At 41.7% G+C, this 25,246-nt stretch overlaps 3 protein-coding genes across 12 annotated transcripts; 1 reads left to right on the top strand and 2 right to left on the bottom strand.

Annotated features, from left to right (window-relative positions):
• Window positions 1-396: 396 nt before the first annotated feature.
• On the bottom strand, window positions 397-4,326 carry pdp2 (putative pyruvate dehydrogenase phosphatase isoenzyme 2). Of its 3 annotated transcripts, none has more exons than XM_058075882.1 (9): window positions 4,063-4,326; window positions 3,647-3,769; window positions 3,409-3,576; window positions 3,117-3,236; window positions 2,761-3,044; window positions 2,412-2,517; window positions 1,777-2,013; window positions 1,398-1,697; window positions 397-1,126 (listed from the first exon to the last, which is right to left on the bottom strand). In XM_058075882.1, the coding sequence occupies exons 2-9, from the start codon at window positions 3,716-3,718 to the stop codon at window positions 869-871; spliced, it is 1,545 nt and encodes a 514-aa protein (XP_057931865.1). In that variant the 5' UTR covers window positions 3,719-3,769; window positions 4,063-4,326; the 3' UTR covers window positions 397-868. The 3 variants fall into 3 exon arrangements, with proteins under 3 accessions (XP_057931865.1, XP_057931866.1, XP_057931864.1); XM_058075883.1 differs by lacking the exon at window positions 4,063-4,326 and adding an exon at window positions 3,879-4,056; XM_058075881.1 differs by lacking the exon at window positions 4,063-4,326 and having other exon boundaries at window positions 3,647-3,870.
• On the top strand, window positions 3,560-16,978 carry terb1 (telomere repeat binding bouquet formation protein 1). Of its 8 annotated transcripts, none has more exons than XR_009130172.1 (20): window positions 3,560-4,153; window positions 4,818-4,874; window positions 5,209-5,319; window positions 5,448-5,579; window positions 5,817-5,948; window positions 6,024-6,084; window positions 6,164-6,282; window positions 8,095-8,223; window positions 8,295-8,447; window positions 8,523-8,654; window positions 9,183-9,308; window positions 9,403-9,763; window positions 9,884-9,954; window positions 10,028-10,102; window positions 10,170-10,436; window positions 10,593-10,664; window positions 10,790-10,831; window positions 12,404-12,446; window positions 15,362-15,461; window positions 15,752-16,921. XR_009130172.1 is itself a non-coding variant. In XM_058075880.1 (18 exons), exons 1-18 carry the CDS (start codon window positions 4,232-4,234, stop codon window positions 12,073-12,075), a joined length of 2,100 nt encoding a protein of 699 aa, XP_057931863.1. In that variant the 5' UTR covers window positions 4,194-4,231; the 3' UTR covers window positions 12,076-12,391. The 8 variants fall into 8 exon arrangements, 1 of the variants encoding a protein (XP_057931863.1); XR_009130171.1 differs by lacking the exon at window positions 3,560-4,153 and adding an exon at window positions 4,167-4,437 and having other exon boundaries at window positions 15,752-16,920; XR_009130169.1 differs by lacking the exon at window positions 3,560-4,153 and adding an exon at window positions 4,194-4,283 and having other exon boundaries at window positions 15,752-16,925.
• Window positions 13,947-18,901, bottom strand: LOC131131293 (magnetosome-associated protein MamJ-like). The gene is made up of 4 exons (XM_058075887.1): window positions 18,608-18,901; window positions 18,445-18,538; window positions 17,093-18,079; window positions 13,947-15,006 (listed from the first exon to the last, which is right to left on the bottom strand). The coding sequence occupies exon 4, from the start codon at window positions 14,997-14,999 to the stop codon at window positions 14,382-14,384; it is 618 nt and encodes a 205-aa protein (XP_057931870.1). The 5' UTR covers window positions 15,000-15,006; window positions 17,093-18,079; window positions 18,445-18,538; window positions 18,608-18,901; the 3' UTR covers window positions 13,947-14,381.
• Between the last annotated feature and the right edge of the window lie 6,345 nt (window positions 18,902-25,246).

The following is a 25,246-nucleotide window of genomic DNA, read 5'->3' as shown; positions in this document are numbered from 1 at the left end:
CGGTTAGCCACACAGCTAGGCGACTCGAGTTCGATTCCGCCCTCGGCCATCTCTGTGTGGAGTTTGCATGTTCTCCCCGTGCATGCGTGGGTTTTCTCCGGGTACTCCGGTTTCCTCCCAAATTCCAAAAACATGCTAGGTTAATTGGCGACTCCAAATTGTCCATAGGTATGAATGTGAGTGTGAATGGTTGTCTATATGTGCCCTGTGATTGGCTGCATGGCGACCAGTCCAGGGTGTACCCCGTCTCTTGCCCAAAGACAGCTGGGATGGGCTCCAGAACGCCCGCGACCCTCGTGAAGCGAAGCGGTAGAAAATGAATGGATGCATGTATAAAGCAAAAAAAATGAGTGGGAATGCGGGGAATAAGCGGGGATCTACTGTACATTCAATATTCTTTTATTAGACAAAACACATCAGGATCAGAGCGACTCAGTTTATTTAGCAAATGTGTGCTTTTATTCAACAGAAACCAACTGTGAACAAGCACAACTCAAATTATATTTATATATATATACTGTATTTATATTTTTTCCCTTCATGTAGTTCTTTTAAAAATTGTACCATGACACAAACACAACATTTAAATTCAGAAACAGGGATTGTCAACAGCAAAGACAAACTGTAGATGTAAATAAGAACAAAACAATGTGTGCGTTATTCTAGAACCACGTTAGACATGGGGAAAAAGTGCTCTAAATAGACAGGAATGTGCTTTGAGAGTTTATGCAATCTGACCACTTTATCCGTATTTGACCTGACACACGCTACTATAAGGAGTAGGCATGTGTAAACTTAACAATACAAGCTTGTAAACAGAGAAATACTGACATGTATAATTAAATATATATATAAGTAGTAGATTTTGCTAGCTGTGATGATTCAGGTACACCACAGTGGCTGTGATATCATCACGGTACATGCGGGCCAGGTCCTCCGGCAGGGCGAGCATGGACGCCAATCTCTCTTGGCACAGTTCGCCGTACTCGCCTGTGCCCAGCGCATGTCTGATGAGGTGTGTGGCGGCATTGGAGTCTGTGGCGGGTGAGGCGCGGGCCTGACGTTTGAGCAGGAGTTCGTGCATCTGACCGAGTTTCAGCTGCCGCTCCAACTGAGAGACCGGCGCCTGGGGTGAAAAGAAGGGAGGACGTGTTGGATTTGAACATCATCTAAATGAGGATAGGTTCTGGTGCTTGCTGTTATGAAGCAACAGATGATTAATGGATTGTAATATATGAAAGCAACCAGCAATTCATCCAAGGCCAAACTTGTGGTTCCCCATGTTGACACAGTTAGTGTATCAATGACATTGTATCACGAAAATGTCATCTTAGTATTGGGTGTTTTTAGCTGTTGGTTTGTCTTTTGGCTGATTTGTTGACATGCTGGAACCCCACCTTTACATGAATGCCGCTCAGGTGCTCGCCAATGAGCCTCACAGCCTCATCATTCCCCAGTTCATCCCACAGGCCATCCGTCCCGAGGATAAGGAAACGGTCCTGTGGTCTCACTTTGTGATACGTGACCTCCGGGACCGCATCAAGATAGGGTGGCGTTAAATAATTGGGCAGAGTGTAGTGGTACAAGTTGAGTGATTCCAGGTCCACTCTGGATTCCAGGCCATCTAAGATGCTCTGTTGCAACTCGTGGCTCCACTTGAACCTCACATCACCAAATGCACGCAAGGGCATCAAAACCTGAAGACACAAAATAACAATCTTGACATGCTGTATATGTACATGCTGTATACATCACACTGCTCGGACATCCACTCACTCCAAGAAGTCTCTCATCTGTGATTACGGTGTCCCTCTCTGAGGATGGGTGTTGGCCCCTGATCCGCTCTACTTCAGCCCGGTTCTGGAAGTTGTGGTCTTGGGAAAGGGGCATGGCACTCCACGAGCCGTCAGCCTCCTGAACACCTAAAACAGCTCTGCAGTCACCGGCATTCGCCACGTGGATCCCATCCGGCCCAATGTGAGCCACACAGGCTGTGGAGCCAGCAAACGCAACCTGGAGACAAAAATCACACATTTGAACAAGCGATCAGTTTTTATCCTCAAGGAACAAAACTCGGACATGAAACTTTAGATTAGTTAGCACGGGTGTTACAAGACGACACAAGAGTCTATGAGGCAAGATGATTTTAACATCACATTTAAGAAAAATGCAATGGAAAAAAAATATGACAATCCGCTCATTTAATTTGTTCTGCGTTACACTCATCTGTACTCTTTGTGTATGCTACCAGCCCCGCTTCCACCCACCGAAAAAAATATATTTTCACTGACAGTAGTCAGTATAGAGCTTTTGTAATAGTATAGATTTACTATGCACTTAAAATTAGTCGAGACGGTCGTTATTGTGATCCAGCTGGTCACTGGACAAAAACATAGACATTATTATGATACCTGTATGGCTGTGCTTCTCATCAGGTCACAGGACAAAGGAACCTGAGCCTCTAAGGAGATGTCAGCATCAAGACGTCTGAAGGCGTAATGCATGGCATCTGAAGGACTGGGGGGGGGAAAAAAAACATTGCACTATACAGTATACTCACTAGAGACTTCGGCTGGGACAAATTGACAATCTATAAGAGGTATATCACAAAGTTCACAAACATAACTGAAAAGGTAGTATATCATGAAGTGATGGCATTGCAAAGTGGATGCCAATTGCCACAAATTTCATAATATCTGTTGGATGGGGGTGGGTAACCGCCACATAAATGCCCGTATTAAAGAGATGCTGACCACATACCACATGCCTTCCCCGTGTTCCTCGTTTAGCAACTCCTGCCAGAATACTCTGAGATGATCAATGTAGAGTGACGCAGAGTCCCGGTAGTTAAAATCTGCATGGTGTTTATACCACTGCAGTATCGGTGGAACGGGCCTGCCATGCTCCATGCACACCTCCAGCTCCTCCAGGCTGCTCTTGGGCATCATGGCGATGGTGATGTAGTACAGCAAGCGCTCGCTGACAGCCTGCGCACACGCCCAGCCACCGTGGCCGTCGAACACGCCGAAGAGCATGCCTTTCGCCTGGGAAGAGAAGATTTACACTGAGAAAACGACAGGAAGATGGCATTTGCCATGGATGAAATTCATAAATACCTGCAAACAGATGGCTGCGCTGCGTCGATCCTCATTAGGGGTGTTGGCAGCTAAGTGGTTGCTCTCAAACTTTTTCACCAGCCTTACGCCCCTTCCATCAAATTCAGGTATACTTACACTCTGCAACAGATGATACATGTAGTAGTAGATGCACTGGATAATCCAATTATGTGGTCTGAGTGTACATTTGCACCAATGCTCTAAATTGCAAACTGTGGTTTTACCTTTATCAATTATATTATACTGTAGTATTTTTGACAGAGTACATTAGCAGTGGGACACAGTGTATTACCTGCTCATTTGATCGCAGAATGCTGTTAATCTGAATTCTGCTGAGTTGAAAGTCAAAATCCTGATGTGTTGAGAGACAGCGTCCAGGTTGGATTCCCAACGTGTGTGTGTGAAGCTGCTGTCCAGGTTGCAGGTGAGGCGAAGGATGGAATACTTCAAGGGGGGGACACTGAGAAACACAAATATACAACTTTCTTTACTATTCTACTTAAATGAAGCCAAAAAGACAAAACAATAACCTGTGGTGCATTGAAGAAGTCGGTGCCTTTGGACGCTCGTTGAAGGATGCTGGCGTACAAACGCCTCCACATTTCTATAATAACGTCTAACTATTTTTTTAACTGATCTATCCACTTGTACACCTGTGGACAGAGAATCCAAACAATGGCATAAGTGAGGAGACTAGGTCACCAGCGCTATGTTTATTTAAGCAAGTTTACGTAAATAGAGGAAAGGTTAAATGATGTTTACATTGGCAAGCCGCTATCTCGTATGAGCTAACGTCACGATGCTAGCTGGCTAGCCCCGATGTAACCGTGAAATTAGTTATTTGTAAACACAACAAGAGCGTAATAACAGTACACGCTGCTATTATGGCGATCGCGTAATGTATACCTGAATAAAAAGACAACTACAAGACAAGTTATTACCCAACCTTAATAAAGTATTGAATGGGCTAAAATCAAAGATGGGCTCATGTCAATGACGTTTCACGCGGCGTCAGCGGTGACGAAGCTAATCAGGAGGTAGGTCGTTGCATTTCCTGACATGTTGGAATAGACGATCTTTGTTTTTCAATTACTGTACTGTAATTCGTCGGAATAATGGATACCAGAGCAATTTTTGCTTTAATCAATGAGTGGATATTAAAAAAAAGTAATAAGAGTTAACTTGTCAATGTAAAAAAAGTCAAACAGCCCCGAAAGAAGGACGGCCTTTATTTCCTAGTGCACTGTGTGTCAGTGATTGAAATCAAATGACCACTAAGGTTTTTTACTCTGGCGGTGGCGCAACTACACTCCAGTGCAAGGTTAATAATTACATTTAGAACTTGGCCTTCTAGTTTAACAGAAACAGTGATAATGAAGTTAAGTTTAACGTTTGGACTGTTTTAAAGTAAACATCTTCCCCAGTTTATTCCGTGCCCTTCAGGTTAGCTAGCTATGCTATAGTGACTTTAGCATTGTAGATGTTTGACAGTTATAGTATTGATTGACATACTTTAATTGTTTTTTTTTATTTAAATAGCAACTTGTGGCTATTTATACCGTATTTATACCGTGGATAATTATATCATTATGTCAATAACTGGTACTTGTACACTTGTTATGTCCACTTAACTGGCTTTGCTTTAGCTGTCTTGCTAGCAGTGCTTCATTGACTTGAATTAACTTTTGTCAATAATGACAGTGCCTTGTCTGTGGGAGTTCAAACTACTGGAAGAAATGGACACCAACAACCGCAATGGTGAGTAAAATGTGAACAATAAGCAGCTGCTTATCTGCATTGGCGGGGGCAAGGGTACTTGGGGGGACTGAAAGCAAGAAATTCATGTGGCCCCCCACCCCATCCATGCACACCGAACAAAAACATTTTTTGCACACAATTTCTGGGACATTTGATTTGTATACTTTGTATACAAATCATTGTATCATTGTACAAATCATTTGTATACCAGGTCCTTCAGGGGCCCCCTAAACTTGGGGCCCAAGGCAAATGCTTGGTTTGCCTGTTGGCACGCCCCACCTCTGCTTATGTGTCTTGAAGGTACAACTCCTTGATTTTATGCTTTTCATTTCAGCCACAAAAACAGATCTCAGTTTGCTACTGGAGTGTGTCAAGTTCCAGATGAATTGTCCTGATTTGCAGAAGCAAGCTCTTATCACCATTAACTCCATATGTGAGAAGAGAGGTGAGAATAAAGCATAATTGGCAGGTATACAGTAGTACAAATATGCATCCTCAAACATCTCCCGCATCAATCACATAGTCCATTGCTTTTAAATGATTCTCTTATATTTAACATTTCTATGATTTCAGAGGACAATGTGGACCTGCTGAGAGAAATTGGAGGTGTGGCATTTTTGTACAGCCTCTCCAAATCCGGTATAATTCATTCAGATGTGAGGGTGATGGCGCTTTTTACACTGGGCACACTAGCAGAAGCCAATGGTGCGTACTACATGTTTACTGTTTCCACATTTGTGGAAGTATTTTATATCACCAAACAGTGAAATAATCTCCAATGCAGATGATTTCCACTTTCCTCTCTTGTTTTAATCATGATAATTTTCATAAACAGTTTCCTGTTTTGTTTGTTTTTACTTGACCACAACTAGTGGGTCTTCCAAAATGTTATCTATTTATTGTCTTGTAATGATGTCATCTGCCATCTTCTTCATCTGGAAGTGTACTGCAAGAACTTTCTGTGTCGAAAAGAGACGTTCATGGACCTTGGCGGATACATAATGGAAGAAAACACCTCACTGAAACAAAAGAGTGTATCTATCTATCTTCTGTCCGTGTTGGTAGCCAGCAACAGTAAGAGCAAGGCAGTTCGCTCACTATTCATTGTCAAGTCATTCGCAGCCTCATAAATGACAGTGTGTCCTGTAGAAGCAGGACAGACTTTAGCCCAAACCACTGGATGTATAGAAATTCTACTGGACCTCTTCAGGTATTTGCATCTGCACAAAGAACCACTAGTACCACAGTGTTTTGCAGATAAGTAAGTCTTTTAGTTTATATCTCTGCAGCTCCACGTTCCCTGTCTCAAACCAAGACTCTCCAAGAGACGTCAACACTGCACACAACCTACGTTTATGGGTGTCAGTGTCAAGTGCCCTCTGTGGATGTGTCAACAACCCTCAGAATGGTAATGCTAGCAAAATACAGCGGAACCTCAAACACCATCAAACTTACTATGACATAGTAGTTTCATGACATAGTTTCCTTTGTAAACAATATGAGTAGTTTTTACATCACTCTATTAAACGAGTTCAAAAGAATATGTTCATTTTTCTAAGAATGTTGAACAAAAAAGAACTCGTTCAGATTATGTGAGAATTAGCATCACTGTTTAGGTCCAGTTGTCACTGTCCAAATTTTTACTCACGGGCGTCAGGACACATGGAGTACTTGACTTGCTTCACACTGTATTACCTACAAAGTATTTCATACACCAGCGTAACAAAACAGCAATTATTAAAGGCAGGGGTCTCAAACTCAATTTACCTGGGGGCCACTGGAGCTAGGGTCTGGGCAAGACTGGGCCGCATCAGGTTTTCCAAAAAAAAACAAAAAAACGCATTTATGAAAAACAGAAAAATATACAAACTTTTTCAGTGCTTTGGTTTCGATTTTCGACAATAAAAGCTCTGATAAAACATTCCACTGTTCTCAAATATCTTAATTTTTATTTTTCTGCACAAAATGAGATGAAAAATAAATGAACAAATCAAGAAAGAAAATCAATCAATCAGTAATAAATAAATATAATAATAATAAAACGGCAAATAATAAAAACTTAAGAAACCACATATAGTTGGTGGGTAGACAAATTATTTTGTTCAGATTAAAATTAACAAAGCATTATTAGAGCCCTGTAGACATGACAAAACACGACTGTAGTCACATTTATACTCTTTTTATTTACAACACATTGCGCAACTGCAGGGTCTTGAGACACACGCTAACTCGCAAACTAGAGAGCTAGCGACCTAAACGGTAGCCTTCAAGTCATTTCCTTTAAACTTAAATAGAACTTAAAAACTTACCACTTCCACACGGATAGGGAGGGTAACTATTAAAAGTTATTTAACCTTTAACATGAACATTAATCAAACGTAATAATTTTTTCTGGGTACATGATACGATACAGCATCCATATCAACCTTGCGCTGGCCGCACTAACATTAAACTTTCATATCACGGCGGGGCCCTCAAACTAGTGTCCTGCGGACCACATTTGGCCCGCGGGCCGCGTGTTTGAGACCCCTGATTAAAAGGGACCTATTATGCTGATTTTCTGTGCTTTTTATTGCGTTGCTTTCTAGCTCTTCCAGATTCTGCCCACTGTGCTGTGATTGGTCACATTCCCAAACGCTTCCGAGGACTTCCGGATATGTAGTTCCGTGTTTCATTGCATAAAACAACACTATAATTTGTTGTGACTTTTGTTTGCAGGGCATGCATAAAGATGCATAGGCTAATGCAGGGGTGGGCAAATATTTGGACTCGAGGGCCGCATTGAGTTAACAAAATTGTCTGGGGGGCCAGAACATATATTTAACACACACACACTATTTTATGCTTATCATTTTCCTTGAATTATTTGTCTAATTTTATCTGTAAAAGTGTTATCCTATATCAGTTGTATGTCCCTTTTTTAGGAGCACTTTAAACATCACACCACATCAAACTATGTCATTTAATTTTACAGTTTTGTTGTTTATTTTTTTATTAAATCAGACATCCGACTTGCAAGTCATGTTGCCAGTTTGTATGTTAAAAGTTGACGTTACTTAGAAAGCAACTGGCGGGCCGGATTCAAACGCTTGGTGGGCCGCATGTGGCCCCCGGGCCGTAGTTTGCCCACCCCTGGGCTAATGTCATTCTGCTTGACTGAAAAGCGTTATCGCTTTTTGTTAATGTGAACTAACAGCTTCTAACTGTTCACAAATTTCAGACCTAGCCCAGAGTATCTGCGTGTCGTCCTTTCCCGACATAAAAAAGTGGCTTCATCTGATCTCTTTGCCCTGCGCTGAGGTCTTTCACCACCTTTGCTCCTTCATTGCAATGACAGTTGCTAACAATGGTAAATAGAAGATGTCATTTAACAGGATCCATAATTTTATTTACTTTCCACTGTGTCCTTTGTGTTTGTAGCATATGTTCAGGAACATTTTGCCACTTCTGGGGTGTTGGAAACTCTCATTTACGCACTGATCCAACTGACCTCTGAATCCGAAACAAGCACTTCGTCTTTTCACCTTTCAGTAACGATAGCCAAGACCCTCTCGGCTTGTGTTGCTGATAACTGTGAGTATTTACCTCCCTTGTACATTCACTTACATTTCCCCTGAAAGCTGTCTGATACTCCACTATTTCTTGCAGCAACCCTGGCTTCAGGTTTGGCCCAGTATGGTGTAGTATGTCATCTCTTCACCCTGCTGGCTGTCCCAAACCTGGACTGCGAAGACAGGCTCACGGTACTCGTCATGCTGGGTCACTGCACCGAGGCTTCTGGTAGGAACATCTGAAAATCTGCATTACGTATTTTAGTCATGCAAAAGAAGCACACTGCTAATAATGCTTCTCCAGCAATGCATTTGCTGTATCAGGACTGAATCCAGCATTACTTATGTTTGTATATGTTTTATTTAAACCCATATATAGGGATTACTAACAACTATTAACAACTATTGTGTATAAGATTCAGGTAGACAAGGGCTGTGTGTCATTTGGCACAATTGTTGTAATTCAGACACATTGGAGGGTTTTCGAGCATGAACCGCCTTTCGTCATTCAGGTCAGGACATTGACTATAGGCCACAATTTTTTTCAGCAACCATTTCATCAACCATCAACCTTCTGCCTTTTTTTCTGTGTGTAAAATTCAGGGACGTCACCATAGTGCCCTGATATACATATTACAGTTTTCATGGTTTATGTAAGGGTGCTTTGTGGGTTTGTTTTCAAAACCTAAACAAGATTGGTCGTTTTCTGCTTGTAACAGAGCGCTGCAAATGGACTTGTTTCTTTGCTTGTTCACAGAGGAGCACCAGTCTCAGTTGGTGCAGTGCGGAGGCCTGCCTCTCATCATCACTCTTCTTGCAGAAAACACCAGTGAGGAGGTCAGGAAGGCTGCAACGTTCATATTGCAGACCTGCAAACAGGCCAGTAAGTCGAAATTGTCATATTCTTACTGTATAGTCATATTGGTATTAAATTAATTAATTGTTGACGAGTGAGATCTGTTTGTCTATCCATGTAGTCATGTCCTTGGGAATGCCTGGTGGGACAGCGCAACAACAACAAAAAGATGACCAGGTTGTCACAGAAGAAGAGTTGGACCATCTTTCTCCCCCTCCAGCCACACGATTGCAGCATGCAGACCATTTTACACCATTTCCTCCCACTTTTGGTGTTTTAAAAATGCTGAATGGCGTGAATGCTATGAAGGAGGAAGAAGGCATTAAAATGAAGAGTGTGAGTTTCTGTGTAAGAACTACAAAAGAAAAGGCTGAAACAAGCAAAGTGGAAATTCAGTGCTCAGTGTGCAAGGGAACTGGATCCCTCGTGCCTTCCCGTGGACGGCCACAGGAGGGAGACAGAGATGTAGATGCAGAAAACAGGTTAGGCAAGACTCTTCATTAACTTCACCAATCTAATCTAATCTGTTACAAAAATACTTCTACTCAGTTTTGATTTACACAGTTGGGAAATGACATTTATGTTCTTTTTTTTTGTTTTAGTCATCCATTGAAACATGCAGCGTCCCAAGAACAAAATGTAGCAGGAACAGTTAAATGCAGTGATGGAGAAAGTAAGACATTTGTATTATACATAATGTTAAGATTTGCTGAGTTTTTTTTAAATGACATATTTGTAATCTCAAGAGTTGCAGGACAGTGACAGGCTTGGGAAGGAACTCCCAGAGGAAGAACAAACCCGCTGTAATGAAAGATGCGCAGGTAAGAAAACGTATACATGTATACATATTTTTCAAAGGTAATTCAATGTTTCTCTCTTCACTGGCAGGTTGTGTGCTACCTTTTGAGAGAGTAACCAGTCGTAATTTTTCGTCCCTCCTGTTGTCCTGCCATCAAAACTGTGACATGCACAGGGCTCTCCTCAAGGCCACAGAGCGCTTCAGGGCCAATCACCACAGCTCTCTGTCTGGGAGACAGAACAACAAAAACGACATAGTGGATCCGACTGACCTAAAACCTGAGAGAGAGCCAGTAACACTGGAGAGCCGTGCAAACCGGGGGCCAGGGAAGATTTCTTGTTTGAACTTTATTGAAAGTAAATCATCATTCATGCATTATTCCTTGTTCATGTATCCACATCTGGACCAAAATGCATCATGTATTCTTCCATCCATGCACCACACATTCACTTTGTCCCTAGAAATGCACATTCCTGTCTTCTTTAATTCTGCTTTCTCCCCATTTTAACAAGATATCAGCCTGACTCCCACCTACAGAGGAGCCAAGTACTCGCTGCCAAGATGCGGCTGGAAGAGGTATAACGGTAAGAATTACACAGAAAGTGAGTGATTGATTACCACAATGTGTAGTGTTGAAACCATTAGTCACTAAGATTGTCCGTTATTCTGCAAATATTTAATTTGTGGGTCCTAAATGTTACCCTTATAGGGATTACATTGACGCCAATAAGAAGAAACTTGAGCAGGATGGGTACGTATTTAGCAGCCTTATTAATGTCACAGTGTATCCAGTGCACACTCGCCAACCAAATAGTACAAACATATTGCACAACATAAGGAGCCTTTATTATTTAATGTACCACTCCACAATCTCAGCTTGGCTTGCATGAGAAGCTCCTCAGTGTACAGTATGTGTATATTCCCATTGGATAGATTAATGTGTGTGTGTGTTTGCTGGGAGCAGACAAAGTAAAAACCAAACAGCAAGAAAGAATGTTTGAACTGCAGCCAGTGTTGTCACAATACAGGCCAGTGCTGGTTCAGAGCTGCACAGTTGTATGAAAGACTTTACTGTTACACATTCAGGGCAACCAGAACTATTCCTAAACCTGGCTGTCTAGCCAAACTGAGCAATCATGGGAGAAGAGCATTGGTGAGAGAGGTACAGAAGAACCCAACGATCACTGTGGTTCAGCTCCAGAGATGCAGTGGGGAGATGGGAATAAGCTCCAGAAAGTCAACTATCACTGTAGCCCTTTACCAATTTGTGTTTTTTTCCTGTGAGAGTCATTGTGTGTGGGTGGGGGGGCACCGCAGTTGTGCCTACTGATATACCGTATGTGTCATTATTTGCTTTAACTCCACATTCTGTGCCAGATTTGCTGATTCAAATGGTGCCACAGCATGCTTACTGGGTTCTTCTGAGATTAAATGTTATTTGTACTTTCAAATACTTTGCAGATTATTCCCACACTTGATGTTATACTCTTATATATGTTATACTATATGTTATACATTTACTTGCGCTGTGTATATTTTTCCACTCTTTGTGCAGCCAAATGACACATACAGTATATGCAAGACAGTTGCGTTCTTTCTACCCTACAAAGAGGCCGGGGAGGAAATTGAGAACAGTTTGCCCTTGATTAGATCATGAAGGCCATGTCGCAGCTCATCCAGTGGGCATAAAAGGTTTCAAAAGTGATTTCAGTATCCCTCCTCATCAAACAAGTTCCAATTTGCCCACCTCCTGTTTTGTGAAAACCTTCCTCTTCTCCCAACAACAGTTGAGCAGGATTGCGAAACTCAAGCCTATTTTACAAAAATCTTTGTTTGCAATGCATGCTACACCGACTGGTAAATGTCTGCATGTCTTCCAACACTGTATGGTATCACAGATAACCTACAAAGATACTTAGGCTACAAATTATTTTGATGACCGCATTCATAGATGTGCAACTAATTCCCTTGTTTTTTCTGCCTTTAGACAAGTAAAGCCACAGGATGCTGCTGGTGGTGTACAGTCCAGGGCCAACAATCTCATTCTATCCTTTTTCTCAGCCTTAATATTCACTGTTTAACTACAAGGCCTTCAGTTCTATACTTGTGCTGTTATAGTATTTGGTTGTGAGGTACAGTGTAAAAACTTGTTCTGCTGCACTTTTTAATTGGGCAGTCACTGTTGATAGTGTTTGTTTTCAATAATAAAACTGAGCTTTGGGTCCTCAGTGTTTAAACGTGTTAACACCCACATTTGAGGTATTCATGTGATGCCTCTTTAATATTGGGGACTATATGAAGTAACTGTTGATATCTTTCCCAGAAACCTTGGACTTTTTGTGAGGACCAACAGTACCACATTTTGGGTAGGTCTGATAGTAAACTTTCAGTAAGTCGTCACAGTTCTGTGTTTGAATAGTTTAAAGAAATCACCACAATGTCTGAAAGGAGACCTATTGTGTTTTTTTTACACTTTTCTGAGCTTAAAATGTAGTTGCCAAAGTTTCAGATAACAAGGTTTGGTCATTTGGAAGTGAGCCCTGAAACAAGTTTGGAATGGCTTGAAATGCTCGGTTTCAGAAGGCATGGTAAAACTGCCTCTTTGTGATTCCTTGTGACTTCCTTATATGGGTGTAGCTGTAAGCCAGATAAGCTCTCTGCCCTCCAAACTCTTTCCCACCACAATCAGTGGGTCTACCAGAGTTTGTTTAAACACTGGTAGTCCCGCAAAAAAGTATGTAATGACCACAAGACACGTTACGGATGCTGTAGAAAGCCTAAAGCTATAATGCACATGGTTGTTTGTTAAAAGTGGACATTTTAAAAAGATTAATTGCCGTTTACTATCAACTCCTACACCGTTTATCAACTCCTATGAAGTTGGGTTTGGCAGCTATCGGCACAACACCGGAAGTCCTTGGGAATCCTTGGGGCACTTGGGAGTGCGACCAACCGTAGCGGAGTGAGCGTTCCTGGAGACGGGCTGTGGTTGGAATAAATTAAAACAGACGGTTTTGGGGGGAAGCACGAAATCCAAAGAAATACAGCTGGAATAGGTGCAGATTCTGGAAGATCTAGAAAGCCTTCTGTGCGGGTTATCATGCATACGAATCTTTGGTGTAGTTAATGGTGGCCAGTGTATAGTATAGTTCGTATTGCAGTACAGATTTACAAGCCACAGAAAATGACTATAAAATACAGTAAAATAATGGCTGTGGGTTGAGTAATGTTCATCCATTGAAGGTATACTGTTTATTAATGTTTAATAATAGTTCAGCATTTACATTTGTGTATGCAAAAATGTTAAATGCAAGCATGCTGTTTTCTCTCTGGCCACAGACAAGAGGCAGGAAATCAACAAGACATTAAGGGCACAAGTCCAGAGGTTGTGTTTGTGGAACTGTGCAATGGCAGGAATCACAACTTGGAAACATTACTCATGCTGCTTGTGAGTTCTTGGCGAGCATCTCCTAAGAACACATTACAATTTTGAATTTTTGATTGATGAAATGAGTCTCTCCCAGTCTGAAGAGACTGGATGACGTTGCAATTAGCTGTGGGTGTAACTGGGGATATAGGTGCGTGTTTTCTTGGGTGGAAAAGTGGAACAAAGAAGTGACGCAAGCCATACACTTTGGTTGCACGACTGAAGGGGACTTTTTCATTCCCGTCAAGCTTAGTCTGAGATGATGGTGGCTGCTCATACGCAGCCAGTGACTAATTTGTTAAACTGGTCTGCGAGGCAGTGGGTTTCTCATGGGCCAAGACAATCAAACTTGAGGACTTTTGACCCACAGGCCCCCCAAAAACCCTACTTCCGCTGGAAAGAATGTGCCTCCCTCCCCCTTTCCCCCCCATCCCCTGTGACTGTGAGAAGGCACTGCCTCTTACATGATCTGCGCTGGAATTTCATTTCCACATGTGCAATCTTCACGCTCAGCCATGCACATTGTAGTCATCCACACGCACTTTCCTCTCATCATGGACATCCTTTGCCACAAAAGCACATAGAGTGAATAATACTTTTATTTCGATTGGAAATCCACAAGACCTTACAGTGTCTTTATGGAAAATATGGTGACTTGGTTACATTGCCCATCTCTTTTCTATCCAAATTTGCACTCCCCAATACCAGCATAGAAAACACAAGTTGAAGTGATTTACCTTTGTAGTGACATAAAACCAACAACAATATTAGTGTCCTTGAGGATTAAGGCCAATAAGGTAAAAATCAGTATGCAGATCTTCAGCTGTGGCAACTCCGAAATGAGGAAAAAGAGGAAAGAACCAAACAAAGGGGTTCACATAACCGGAATGGTGTTGCTGCTTGTGTCTATGGGAGTGTCATCAATGAGGTCTAGCTCGGCTCCTGCGTTCAGAGACAACTTCTTCAGGGATTCACCGATGCTTTCCTCTCGCTGCTTCATATCCCCTGCACCCACAACCTCGACTGGATCTACAGCTGGCTCTGGTTCCTCTTCAGGCTTTTCCGGTTCCAAAGTAGCTGCTGCATCGTCTTGAGATCCGTTGTTCACTAGGACCTCTGTGGGAGTTTGGTATGGATTGGGAGTGCCATCCGGGGTGTTCAGCTCAATGGAAGGGGATGAAGACACTGATGATAGATCATTCTTTCCCTCTGTGACTGGTGCCGGATCAACAACACACGCCTCTGGATTGGGTTCAGAATACGGTTCTGGGGTTGCTTCTAGCTTGGAGACACACTTTTCATCAGACAGACATGGCTCCTCTGCTACTTCCTTCCCAACCACCACATCCAGTTTCTCTGCTGGCATCGTCTCCTGAGCTGGCGTCACATCAGAAGCTCCCATTTGTGTCGTCTTTTGGTCCTCCGCTGGCTTCTGGACTGGACCAACACTGCCGACTGGAGACTCTCGCTTCCGGATAAACTTGTTTCCCATGATGAATCTGTGGAGAGAAAAAAAAGGTGGTTTTTGACATCTTCAGACCAAAAATGATCAAAGTTGAATCCAGTCCACCTTATAAACTAAAAGAACAACCTATGCCACATTCCCCCTGCGCTGTACATACTCACTATTGACATTTTTATATTGTCAAAACCAGCTACTATTGGTTTTGACAGTGTCATAGGTCTCGACTGGGCAGTATTATATTCTACAGTCTCCATTTTGCTGTAGCACTCCATTTTGTTGCTGCTCTAAGTCTCCCCTTGGATAAAATTTGTCCTAGCCACATAGTGAGGAAGCAAAAACCTGTTTCAATGTTTACATTTACTTCATATTGTGCTTTTTGTAATTTTCAGGGCATCAAATGTTGTCTTGGGTGTACTCCTGATGTTTCTCCCTGTCTTTCTCTGCTGTGCAGTGCAGCAAAGCCATATACCCCACGTTGCTGAGAAAAAAGTAGGTGTGACTTCTGTTGTGTTCATGTTAATCATATTAGATAATTATAACCATTTAGTGTACTGTTCTTAGTCTTGTATGTTGCCTATGTAAGTGATTAGTGCCTCCCCAACTGTACTGTACTTTTTACTAGCCTCACAAAGAAAACTGTCTCATCCAAAAAAAAAATTATGGTTTTCAGTAATGCTCACATTTGACGTTTAAGTGAAATTTGCTAACTGCCTTCTGCCCAACATTAAACACCATGGTAAGATGTCAGCAACAATTTGGATTTAATTCCATCCATCCAGTTCGTGCTAGAGGAACAGCAGTCTCAGTAGGCAAGGACAGACTTCCCGGTCCCCGGCCATCTCTTGCAGTTCCACCAGAAGAACACTATGGTCCTCCCAAGCCTACAGCATTACTGTAGATGCTGCGCCAATCTGCCTGTTGACCTTGCATTCCAATCTTCTTTTACTCATAAACAAGATCCAAAGATAATTGAACCCCTCCACCTTGGGCAAGACTTCACACCCAACTCGGAGGGTGCAACTGACTGAGAACCATGGCCACAGATTTGGACAAAGTCTCATCTTGGAAGCTTCACACTCGCATGCAAACCACCCCAGTAAATGCAGAAGGTCACAGCCTGATGAGGCCATCAGGACCACATTGTCTGCAAATAGAAGAGATGAAATTTTAAGGCCCTCAAACCGGGCCCCCTCGACAGCTTGCCTGTGCCTAGAAATTCTGTCCGTAAAACAGATGAACAGAATCGTAATGAAGGACAGTTTTGGCAGAGGCCAACGTTTACCAGGAACATGCTCTACTTACTGCTGGCAATGCAAACCAGTCTCTTGCTCTACCCTCCAGTAGTACAGAACTGGTCCAGTATTCCACAATTATAGCCACAATTTGACTAACCCTTGTCTCCAGGACTCTGGAATAGACTTTCCCAGGGAGAGTGAGGAGTGTGATCCCCTTCATTTGGAACACAACTTTCAGTCACCCCTCTTGAAAAGGGGGACCACCTTGGTCTTCCAATCCAGAGATACTGTTCTCCACTTCCACACAATGTTGAAGAGACGTGTCAACCAAGACAATCCCTCAAGATCTGCATGCGTTGTACCTAGTGGGGCACTGACAGATGCAATTGAGGAGTTATCCAAAAATAAAAAATGTGAAGATGGCACAGAAATGAATTTCCACTTGGAAGTGGGCCATGGGTGGAATAGTTTCTTTCCAAAACAGACTGTTTTGGAAAAACTAGGAAATACAGCTGGAATAGGTGCAGATTCTGTTACACCTAGAAAGTTTTCTGTGCGGGTTATTGTGTGTAGCTGCTCTATAGGAGTCCACAACTCAATAGAAAAGGCCAAAAAACAAGCAGCAAGGTATATATTTCTTACAATACAAACTACAGAACCAACAATAACCGCATTGTTGTCATGCAGCTCAACACAACATATCACCACAACACTAAAAAATATTCAAAGACAATACAAACGCATTCATGAGTTGAAAAACAAACACAGTGAAGTGGCACAGCCCAGACCTCTCTTTCAACTTAAAAAATTAACTCTGCATTACAACGTGGTGATATGACGTTATGTTAAGTAAAGATACATCAGTCTCCCACGTGTGTGACCCACCTTGAAGGACGCTTGCAGCCCGACGATGGTGAAGACACGGACTCCCTCTGTCGCGCGTGTGAGTCCAAAAACAAAAAGCGCACCCTCCTCAGGGGCGGGCCTCCCTCTTCCTAACGCGCGCTCCCAAGGACTTAAGTCTTGTCGAATCTTCTATTTACCCAAGTCAGAAGGTGTTCGTGTAAATATTAGTTTTAATTTTGATTAAAACTGTTACTGAAGTTCATTCACCAGAAGTAAATGCCGATCAGCTGACTGATATCGTTTGATGACGAGTGCTGAGTTCACGAAGGTTCGGTCTTTGCATACACCTCGCTTCACCTCGCTCTGCTTTGTATCATACTGGGATGACACTATTGTTTGGCTTATTTTACTTAGAAGTGCAGGTTTAATCACTGCAAACTACAAATAAAATAATATGATACAGTTAAGGCTATAAGTGAATCAGTTCAAAACCTACGACACACCAAAACAGACATTTTTGTGGAGAGATGCCCCTCAACGTGGAATTTCACATTTTGTGTGTATTTATGTGGGGTATGCTGCATGTAAACAGTGGATAAAATACATTTCCAATAGAGGGTAAATAACAGGATCATTCTTAATCAGAAAAAGATACATAGACAACTTTTAGAACAATACAAGTTACAGCGTCCATTATCAAGAGAAAAAAATTTCTCGAACAAGACACATGGCGTCGTCCTTGTCTTTACTATCAGTCAAATGCTCCTTCTCCCTCTGCTGTCCATCCTTCCAGAGACAACCGACTGCTGCTGGTGACATCTGACCCTCACGTTCTTCCTGCTCCTGTGTGCTTGTGGCGTAAGGCAATGTCTCCATCTTGGTGATGTCCAGGTCTGTCTCTGACGTACAGGACACATCTTCACAGGCGTCCTCTACAGCCTCTGTGACTGGCTTCACTCGCCTTTTCAACAAGGAAGCCGTTTTCCCACGCTTCTTACCGGCTGCATCCTCCATTTTGTCTTCAATCTGTATGAGAAGGTCTGGTAAGTGTCATTCACAAAATGAATAACATTTCTTTATTAGTGAGGTTGTGGTGTATGCTTCATACTGAGAGGTGCAGAAACACTAGCAAATACAAAACAGTCATATATATATATATATATATATATATATATATATATATATACATATATATATACATATATATATATATATATATACATATATATATATAAATTCATGTGCCAAGAGCTACTCATTTATTTGTGTAGAATTTTTGACACAGCTCATTTATGTACAATTGAAGAATGTATACAAAGAATGTATGTATGCGTATCAGCTCACAACTTCCGGAAACAAAAGCAATACAAGAAAAGAGAAAACTACACCACCTGCTGGCCGGATAGGTGAGTCACATTTTGGTGTCCCAGATAGGCGACAGCAGCTTCCACCATCTCTTTTTCGTTCATACAGTACAAAACAAACCTGGATAAAAAATATTAACAGTTAAAATTAAAACAAGCGGTAATGCAGACTTGTGTAACTTCAAGCTACCGTGTGGCTTTCTTCTTCCTGGTGGTCTTCAAGGGCTGCTTCTTATTAACTCCCTCGTCATGTTTTGACATCCACGACGGCAAAGCACGGCGTCGCTCCGACATGTTGGCTTCTTTAGGTTGTCCCAGTGGCTCAATGTGTTGTTTATAGGGCTTCGGTTGATGTTTTTGTGTCAAAAAGAGTTAAGCTATGCGTCTGTCGGCAGCCATGACGGGGCAAACCATGGCAAGTCACGTGACCAATGTTGTGTTGGTCGCTGGTCTAGCGCCACTCAGCGGACAAACATCGCATTGAGGGCAAGAGTCTCTTGGGTTTTGTAGGGCATCAATCACAATTAACGTACAATTCATCACTTCTCCAAAATCCCTGTTTCAAAATATCACCTGCTTGAAAAAATTCAACAATACAGTTTGAGCCTTTTTGATGAAATTTACGGTATATAAAAAGTAAGTATACATGCACACGGCACATTCCCACTCACCCAAGTTTGTCATTGCTGGGTTTAATCTGGGTGTTGCAATCACTAGTGTAATTAAAACTGAAGAACTGCGAAAGTCTGATCAGCCAAAGTCACATCTTTCACACACACACACGCACATAGCCTTCTGTTACTGCTGCCTGTCAATATTTACGGAAGGCTTTGCTTCCATATGGATATTTCTCTCATTTTTGACACTCACTTCCCTAACTCTAATGTAAATAAATTTCCTCAGATTTTACATTTTATTACCAATTAATGAGCCTTGGTTACCTGCATGGCGGGGCGAGTGGTCAACGCACAGGCCACACACCTAGGAGACCGGAGTTTGATTCCATCCTCCGGGGACTCTGGTTTCCTCCCACATTCCAAAAACATGCTTAACATGGATGTTAATTGGCGACTCCAAATTGTCCATAGGTATGAATGTGAGTGTGAATGGTTGTTTGTCTATATGTGCCCTGTGATTGGCTGGCGACCAATCCAGGGATTACACCACCTCTTGCCCGGAGACAGCTGGGATAGGCTCCTGCACCCCCGCGACCCTCGTGAGGATAAGCGGTAGAAAATGAATGAATGAATGAGCCTTGGTTATTCAAGCTGATATATATACACTATATCATTTTTATTTGTCTTCACTGTCCTTTTTTTAATATGACACTTGTATCTCAGACTATGACTTTGTACCCAAAGCCAACCCGGCTCTCATTCAGACCTTTTAATTACACCGTTAAAGCCCCTTGCTTCATACAAGTGCTTACTTATGCCTTGATTGCAAAGACCAGCTTTGTATATTGGACTAAATTAGAGGGACTAAAAAAGGGGGGGAGGAGGGGGTGTCCACTGGGTCCCTTTAATGCTCTCGAGGCGGGTGGACTTTGGACGGAATCTAATGACTGAATTGGTGTCATGTAAAAATCCATATTCATATTATCAATCCTTTTCCTGGCATGGCTAACATTTTCTACAAAACACTAATAATTGCAATGAATAAAGTGCGACTAGTTATAATGATACATAAATGTTGTACAACTTTGATGAAGCTATACAGTCAAAGCGTTGCAGGACTGCTCATCCTCCTCCAGGCTTGCTGCCACATCCACAGATCAGGCTCTGGACTAAGAAGATTTCTGTTTTTTTCCACTAGGGAAAAGCTTGTCACTGTTTTTCCCCCCACTCCTTACTTTTGAATTTGTGGGTCAAACATGATAGAAAAAAATATTGTAAATCTAGTGACATGAGATCATCAGTACAGTAGTTTGCGTTCTTATTGATTTGATCTCCTGAGTATGGTCATACTATGTCAATGCAGGGAGATGTACCTTCTATAGAGGCATGGTAAGGTGACCTTAGTTGAACCGGAGAGGTCAAACAAAGAATCACTTTCACTTAATCTAAACATCCACAGCTTCCTGGTTACGTTTTCTATTGCCAGGTTTTTACAAACCGGTGACAAGCAGACTAATCTTCATGGTCGTCTTCTTGGGCTTAAGTCCGCTTTTGATTAAGGGTCTCTACCATTGGCCATCTGGCCTACAAACGCTGGTGATTGGCCATATGGTGCTAGAGAGACAGATTTAGGAAGACCGGCGTGATTTAAATTAAATGAGGAGTCTCCGTCAGTCGTGGAAAAGAAGCCCTTGAGTGTGGAAAGATTGTGGTATCATTTGCACTTTCCCTTCCCAGTACAACAGCATCGAAAACACCTACAAAAAGGTCTTGACATATGACGAAATTAAGTAGTCCGTTCCCATATGCCTTTAGTTAAAGCACCAAAGTCGAATCTAACTCTAAACTTTCTCCCACTACAGGAAATAGAGCTGATTGTTTTCTATTGGATTGAATACAAATCAACAGCATGTGATTATGGAGATTTAACCCGAGAAAATATTTATATATAGGCTGAAAGTGACACATATAAGTGACCCTTTGATAAGCAATACCATTGTGGATTATTACTATACCTGATCAGCTGTTATTGGGGTCAGACTGGATGCTATGGCACGGTATCTTCTTGCCCTATGACATTACATATGTATAAATCTACGCAGCAGAATTTGTTTACTCTTATGGGACTCATGGTACAGTTAAGCCGACCCTTCAGCATCATGGGGATGATTGAAAAAACATTCAAGTAAACATCCGAAGGAGGTGTCTTTAACTACAAAGGCATGATAAGGGATAAAAAAATAGTAAAATAGCATCAATGTTAAGACTTTTATCAGACTAAAATTGCAATATGACGAGAATGCAATGTTATGAGCAAATAATAGTTATTTTATATATTATATATATATATATATATATATATATATATATATATATATATATATATATATATATATATATATATATATATATATATATATATTATAGCTAAACTAGTTTTAGGAAAATATAGTTGGAATATTACAAGAAAAAAATCATAATTTCAGAGGAAAAAGAGGTATAGAAAAGACATAGATGCAATAATAAAGTCCATCCATCCATTTTCTGTACCACTTATCCTCACGAGGGTCGCGGGTATGCTGGAGTCTATCCCAGCAGTCTTCGGGCAAGAGGCAGGGTACACCTTGGACTGGTCAGCCAATCATAGGGCACATATAGACAAACAACCATTCACACTCACATTCATACCTATGGACAATTTGGAGTCACCAATTAACCTAGCATGTTTTTGGAATGTGGGAGGAAACCGGAGTCCGCGGAGAAAACCACGCATGCACGGGGAGAACATGCAAACTCCACACAGAGATGCCTGAGCGGGGAATCGAACCCCCATCTCCTGACTGTGTGGCTAACCACTCGTCCAAACAAAATTTAAAAAATCCAATCTGAAATGTTACTGATGGTGCAAAGTTCAGACAGCAAAAGTCAACTAACTGCATGACTTAGGGCATCCAAATAATCAGCTGTGATGTAATGCGACACGAAATCAAATCAATGTCCAGATAAATGAGAATCAGCACTCAAATTCATCAGCAGTAATAGGCCAAAAGCCTGCAGGGATTTCCTTCTGGTGCGTCCTTCCTGATGATTTTCTCCGGGAGTCTGATTGGACAGTCTGTTGGGTTTTAATATGGCAAAGCGCAGCAAGCAACTCTGGCTCGGATTCAAACGCCAGTCACTGCATTCAGGGAAGAGTAGAAAAAAGCCTTGAGACCTATTAACCTCCATGTGCCCTGCAGTCAGCTGCTTTGACCTTGTTTTTACCAACAATAAAGAACTTAGTCTAAATGAGACGTTAATTCACTAATTAAGAATAATTAAGAATATGCTACTTGACGGCAGTTATTAATTAAACATCATAATGTTCAACATGTTCAGGACTTTCAGGCTACTTGTTTTTCAGATGACATTATTTTTCATTTTACACAAAATTGTCGTTTTCCGTAAAACCATATCAGTTGATTTCGACTACCACCTTACTTAAACTATTCAAGCCATTCCAACATCACACTGTTCAACACGTTCAGGACATTTAGGCAACCTATTTTTCATATCACAAAAATTTTCACTTCATGCAAAATTCCCACTTTTCTCTAAAAACATAATTGTTACTGCTTCCACATTTCTCAGGCAATTTAAACCATCCCAAAGTCAAGATCCACAACTCAATAAGGACATTTAGCATTCCTGGTACATACAAAATCCTCAACAGATTACAGTATATTCTATAACTCCGCTGTCCGCCTCCTCACCTCCACCCACTCCAGTGAACACATTACCCCTGTCCTTCAAAACCTTCACTGGCTTCCTGTCCCTCAAAGTATCCATTTCAAAGTCCTTCTGATTACCTTCAAAGCTCTCCACAATCTCATGCCTCCATACCTCACAGACCTGCTCCATCCACACAATCCCTCACGTCCAATTGGCTCCTCAGACTCCAACCTCCTGGCATTTCCCTGTAGGACCAAGCTCCAAACCTGGGGAGACAGAGCTTTCTCCATTGCTGCCCTTGCCCTATCCACTCCGTGCTTGCTCTGACCTTCCCACCTTAAAAAAAACAACTCAAAACCCACCTATTCAATTGGTTTTTTAATGTGTCTAACTTTCTACACATTACTGCTATGCTTTGTTTTTAGTTCTGGTTGTTGTATTTTAATTGTGCCTCTCTGCTCTGTTTATTATTTGTTTTATTCTGTTTTTATCTTACCATAAAGCGTCTTTGAGTACCTTGAAAAGCGCTACACAAATAAAAATGTATTATTGCTCTATGCATAGTGTTAGCATGGTAGCAGTTAGCATCTGAGCATTGCTAGCATTGCAATTGAGAACCACTGCCATATGCTGTCACTTAGCGCTTAGTGTCTGCATTAATAACTTAGTGTTGCATGCTAATGTTAGCATAGTATCCTTTTTAGCCGTTTTTATAAATATAAACTTCCAGAAACGGCTGCACGGCGGTCGAGTGGTTAGCGCGCAGACCTCACAGCTAGGAGACCAGGGTTCAATTCCATCCTCAGCCATCTCTGTGTGGAGTTTGCATGTTCTCCCTGTGCATGCGTGGGTTTTCTCCGGGTACTCCGGTTTCCTCCCACATTCCAAAAACATGCTAGGTTAATTGGCCACTCCAAATTGTCCATAGGTATGAATGTGAGTGTGAATGGTTGTTTGTCTATATGTGCCCTCTGATTGGCAGTCCAGGGTGTACCTACCTGTACCTCTTCTAGCCTGAAGACAGCTGGGATAGGCTCCAGCAACCCCCGCGGAAATCAATGAATGAATGAACTTACAGAAACACTTAGTGCTATCATGCTAATTGTTAGCATGCTAAAGTTACCAAGTTAGCATTGCTAGCATGCTAACATTAGCATAGTAATATCTTTATAGCCATTTTTCTTTGTGTTAATATTGTCAGAGGTTGTCTAGGTTTTGCATGCTAATGTTAGCATTGTTAACATGCTAGCTTGTCCGAAAAGGTTATGACATGACAGCAAGAAATTTTCGATAAGCAGTAGCAACTTTAGAGCAATGGCAGGTTAATTATTCAGTATTTAATAGAGAGCAGTTATTCCATTGTAAAATTCTGGTCTTAGAATACTTGGCTCATAATTCTTACAGTGCTTTATACAGTGTCCTAGTTTGCTATTCAAACAACCTAGTGGGTGCTCCTGGCAAATGGTAATTGCTTTTTCATTGGCCCGTGGGGCAGTTAAAGATTGAACCCTATGAATTCTGCCTTGCAGCAAGTGGCTGCACAAATATTACCAGGAAACACACAAGTTCAGTAATTCTGTTGATCAACATTATCTTGAAAAAAATCAACATTTTGAAGAACATAAGCTTTCTCAATAGTCCTTGTAGGCAGACTTGAAGGCCTGCTCAGTGTCGCGGTTGCTTCCTTTCTGTTGCATTCACTCATGGGGAGGGGTTCAAACAAAGTGTCTTGTCCCTTTAGGTGACAATTACACATAGCAGGAAGCAAGCGAGCAGGAGGAAGGATTTTCTGTTACTTTGATTTCTCAACCCATCAACCCTCTCTGCTTTCTAGGCACCTGATTTCATCACGTGATGCAGGCAAGACACGGCTGGTGTTACCGTGACAACCATGCTGCAGATTTTCATGCTTCAAGTTGAAGGGAGGGGTGCTAAGACGCTTTTGCAACATTCTAGAAACAACAAAAAAACAACAGTGGATCACCCACTGTGGCAGCTGGAGTGTAACAGCTGGTGTTCATAGAAACTCACAAGTCTCAGCGACTTTAATGTCACACACTTTATAACCAGGCACCACTGCAGAGCGCTTAATTCATAATAAGATCCAGCAAAACAGCTTCAGCAAACAGTCTGCTGTTGCAGAAGACAAAAATAATAATGCTCATTACCGTTCAGTTTTAAGGTTAATTCTATTAAACTTTATTTAAATTAAAACAAATCCTTCAAAATAGAGGGAAAATATGTTCTCAGGTGTAATGAGGGTCCTGATTGTCGTTTGTACGTATACGTCAAACGGAAGTTCAGAGTACCCAGGCTTCTTAGAGTCCATCAGGGGTGCTGTCCGTGAGTGCACCCAATCCCGCAGGTCTATGATCGACTTTGTAGTCCTGGTGATCAGTTGGATTAGACCTGTGGTGATTAAACGTGTAGTGAGGGTGAGTATCGTGAGGACTTTCACTAGTATTTTGCCACTTCAAAGTATGTTTTGTTTTTCTTCATCC

This window comes from Doryrhamphus excisus, chromosome 6 (assembly GCF_030265055.1).
Source record: "Doryrhamphus excisus isolate RoL2022-K1 chromosome 6, RoL_Dexc_1.0, whole genome shotgun sequence".
NCBI classification, from domain to species: Eukaryota; Metazoa; Chordata; class Actinopteri; order Syngnathiformes; family Syngnathidae; genus Doryrhamphus; species Doryrhamphus excisus.
The sequence above is the reverse complement of the archived record's forward strand: the minus strand, read 5'-3'. Positions and strand labels throughout refer to the sequence as shown.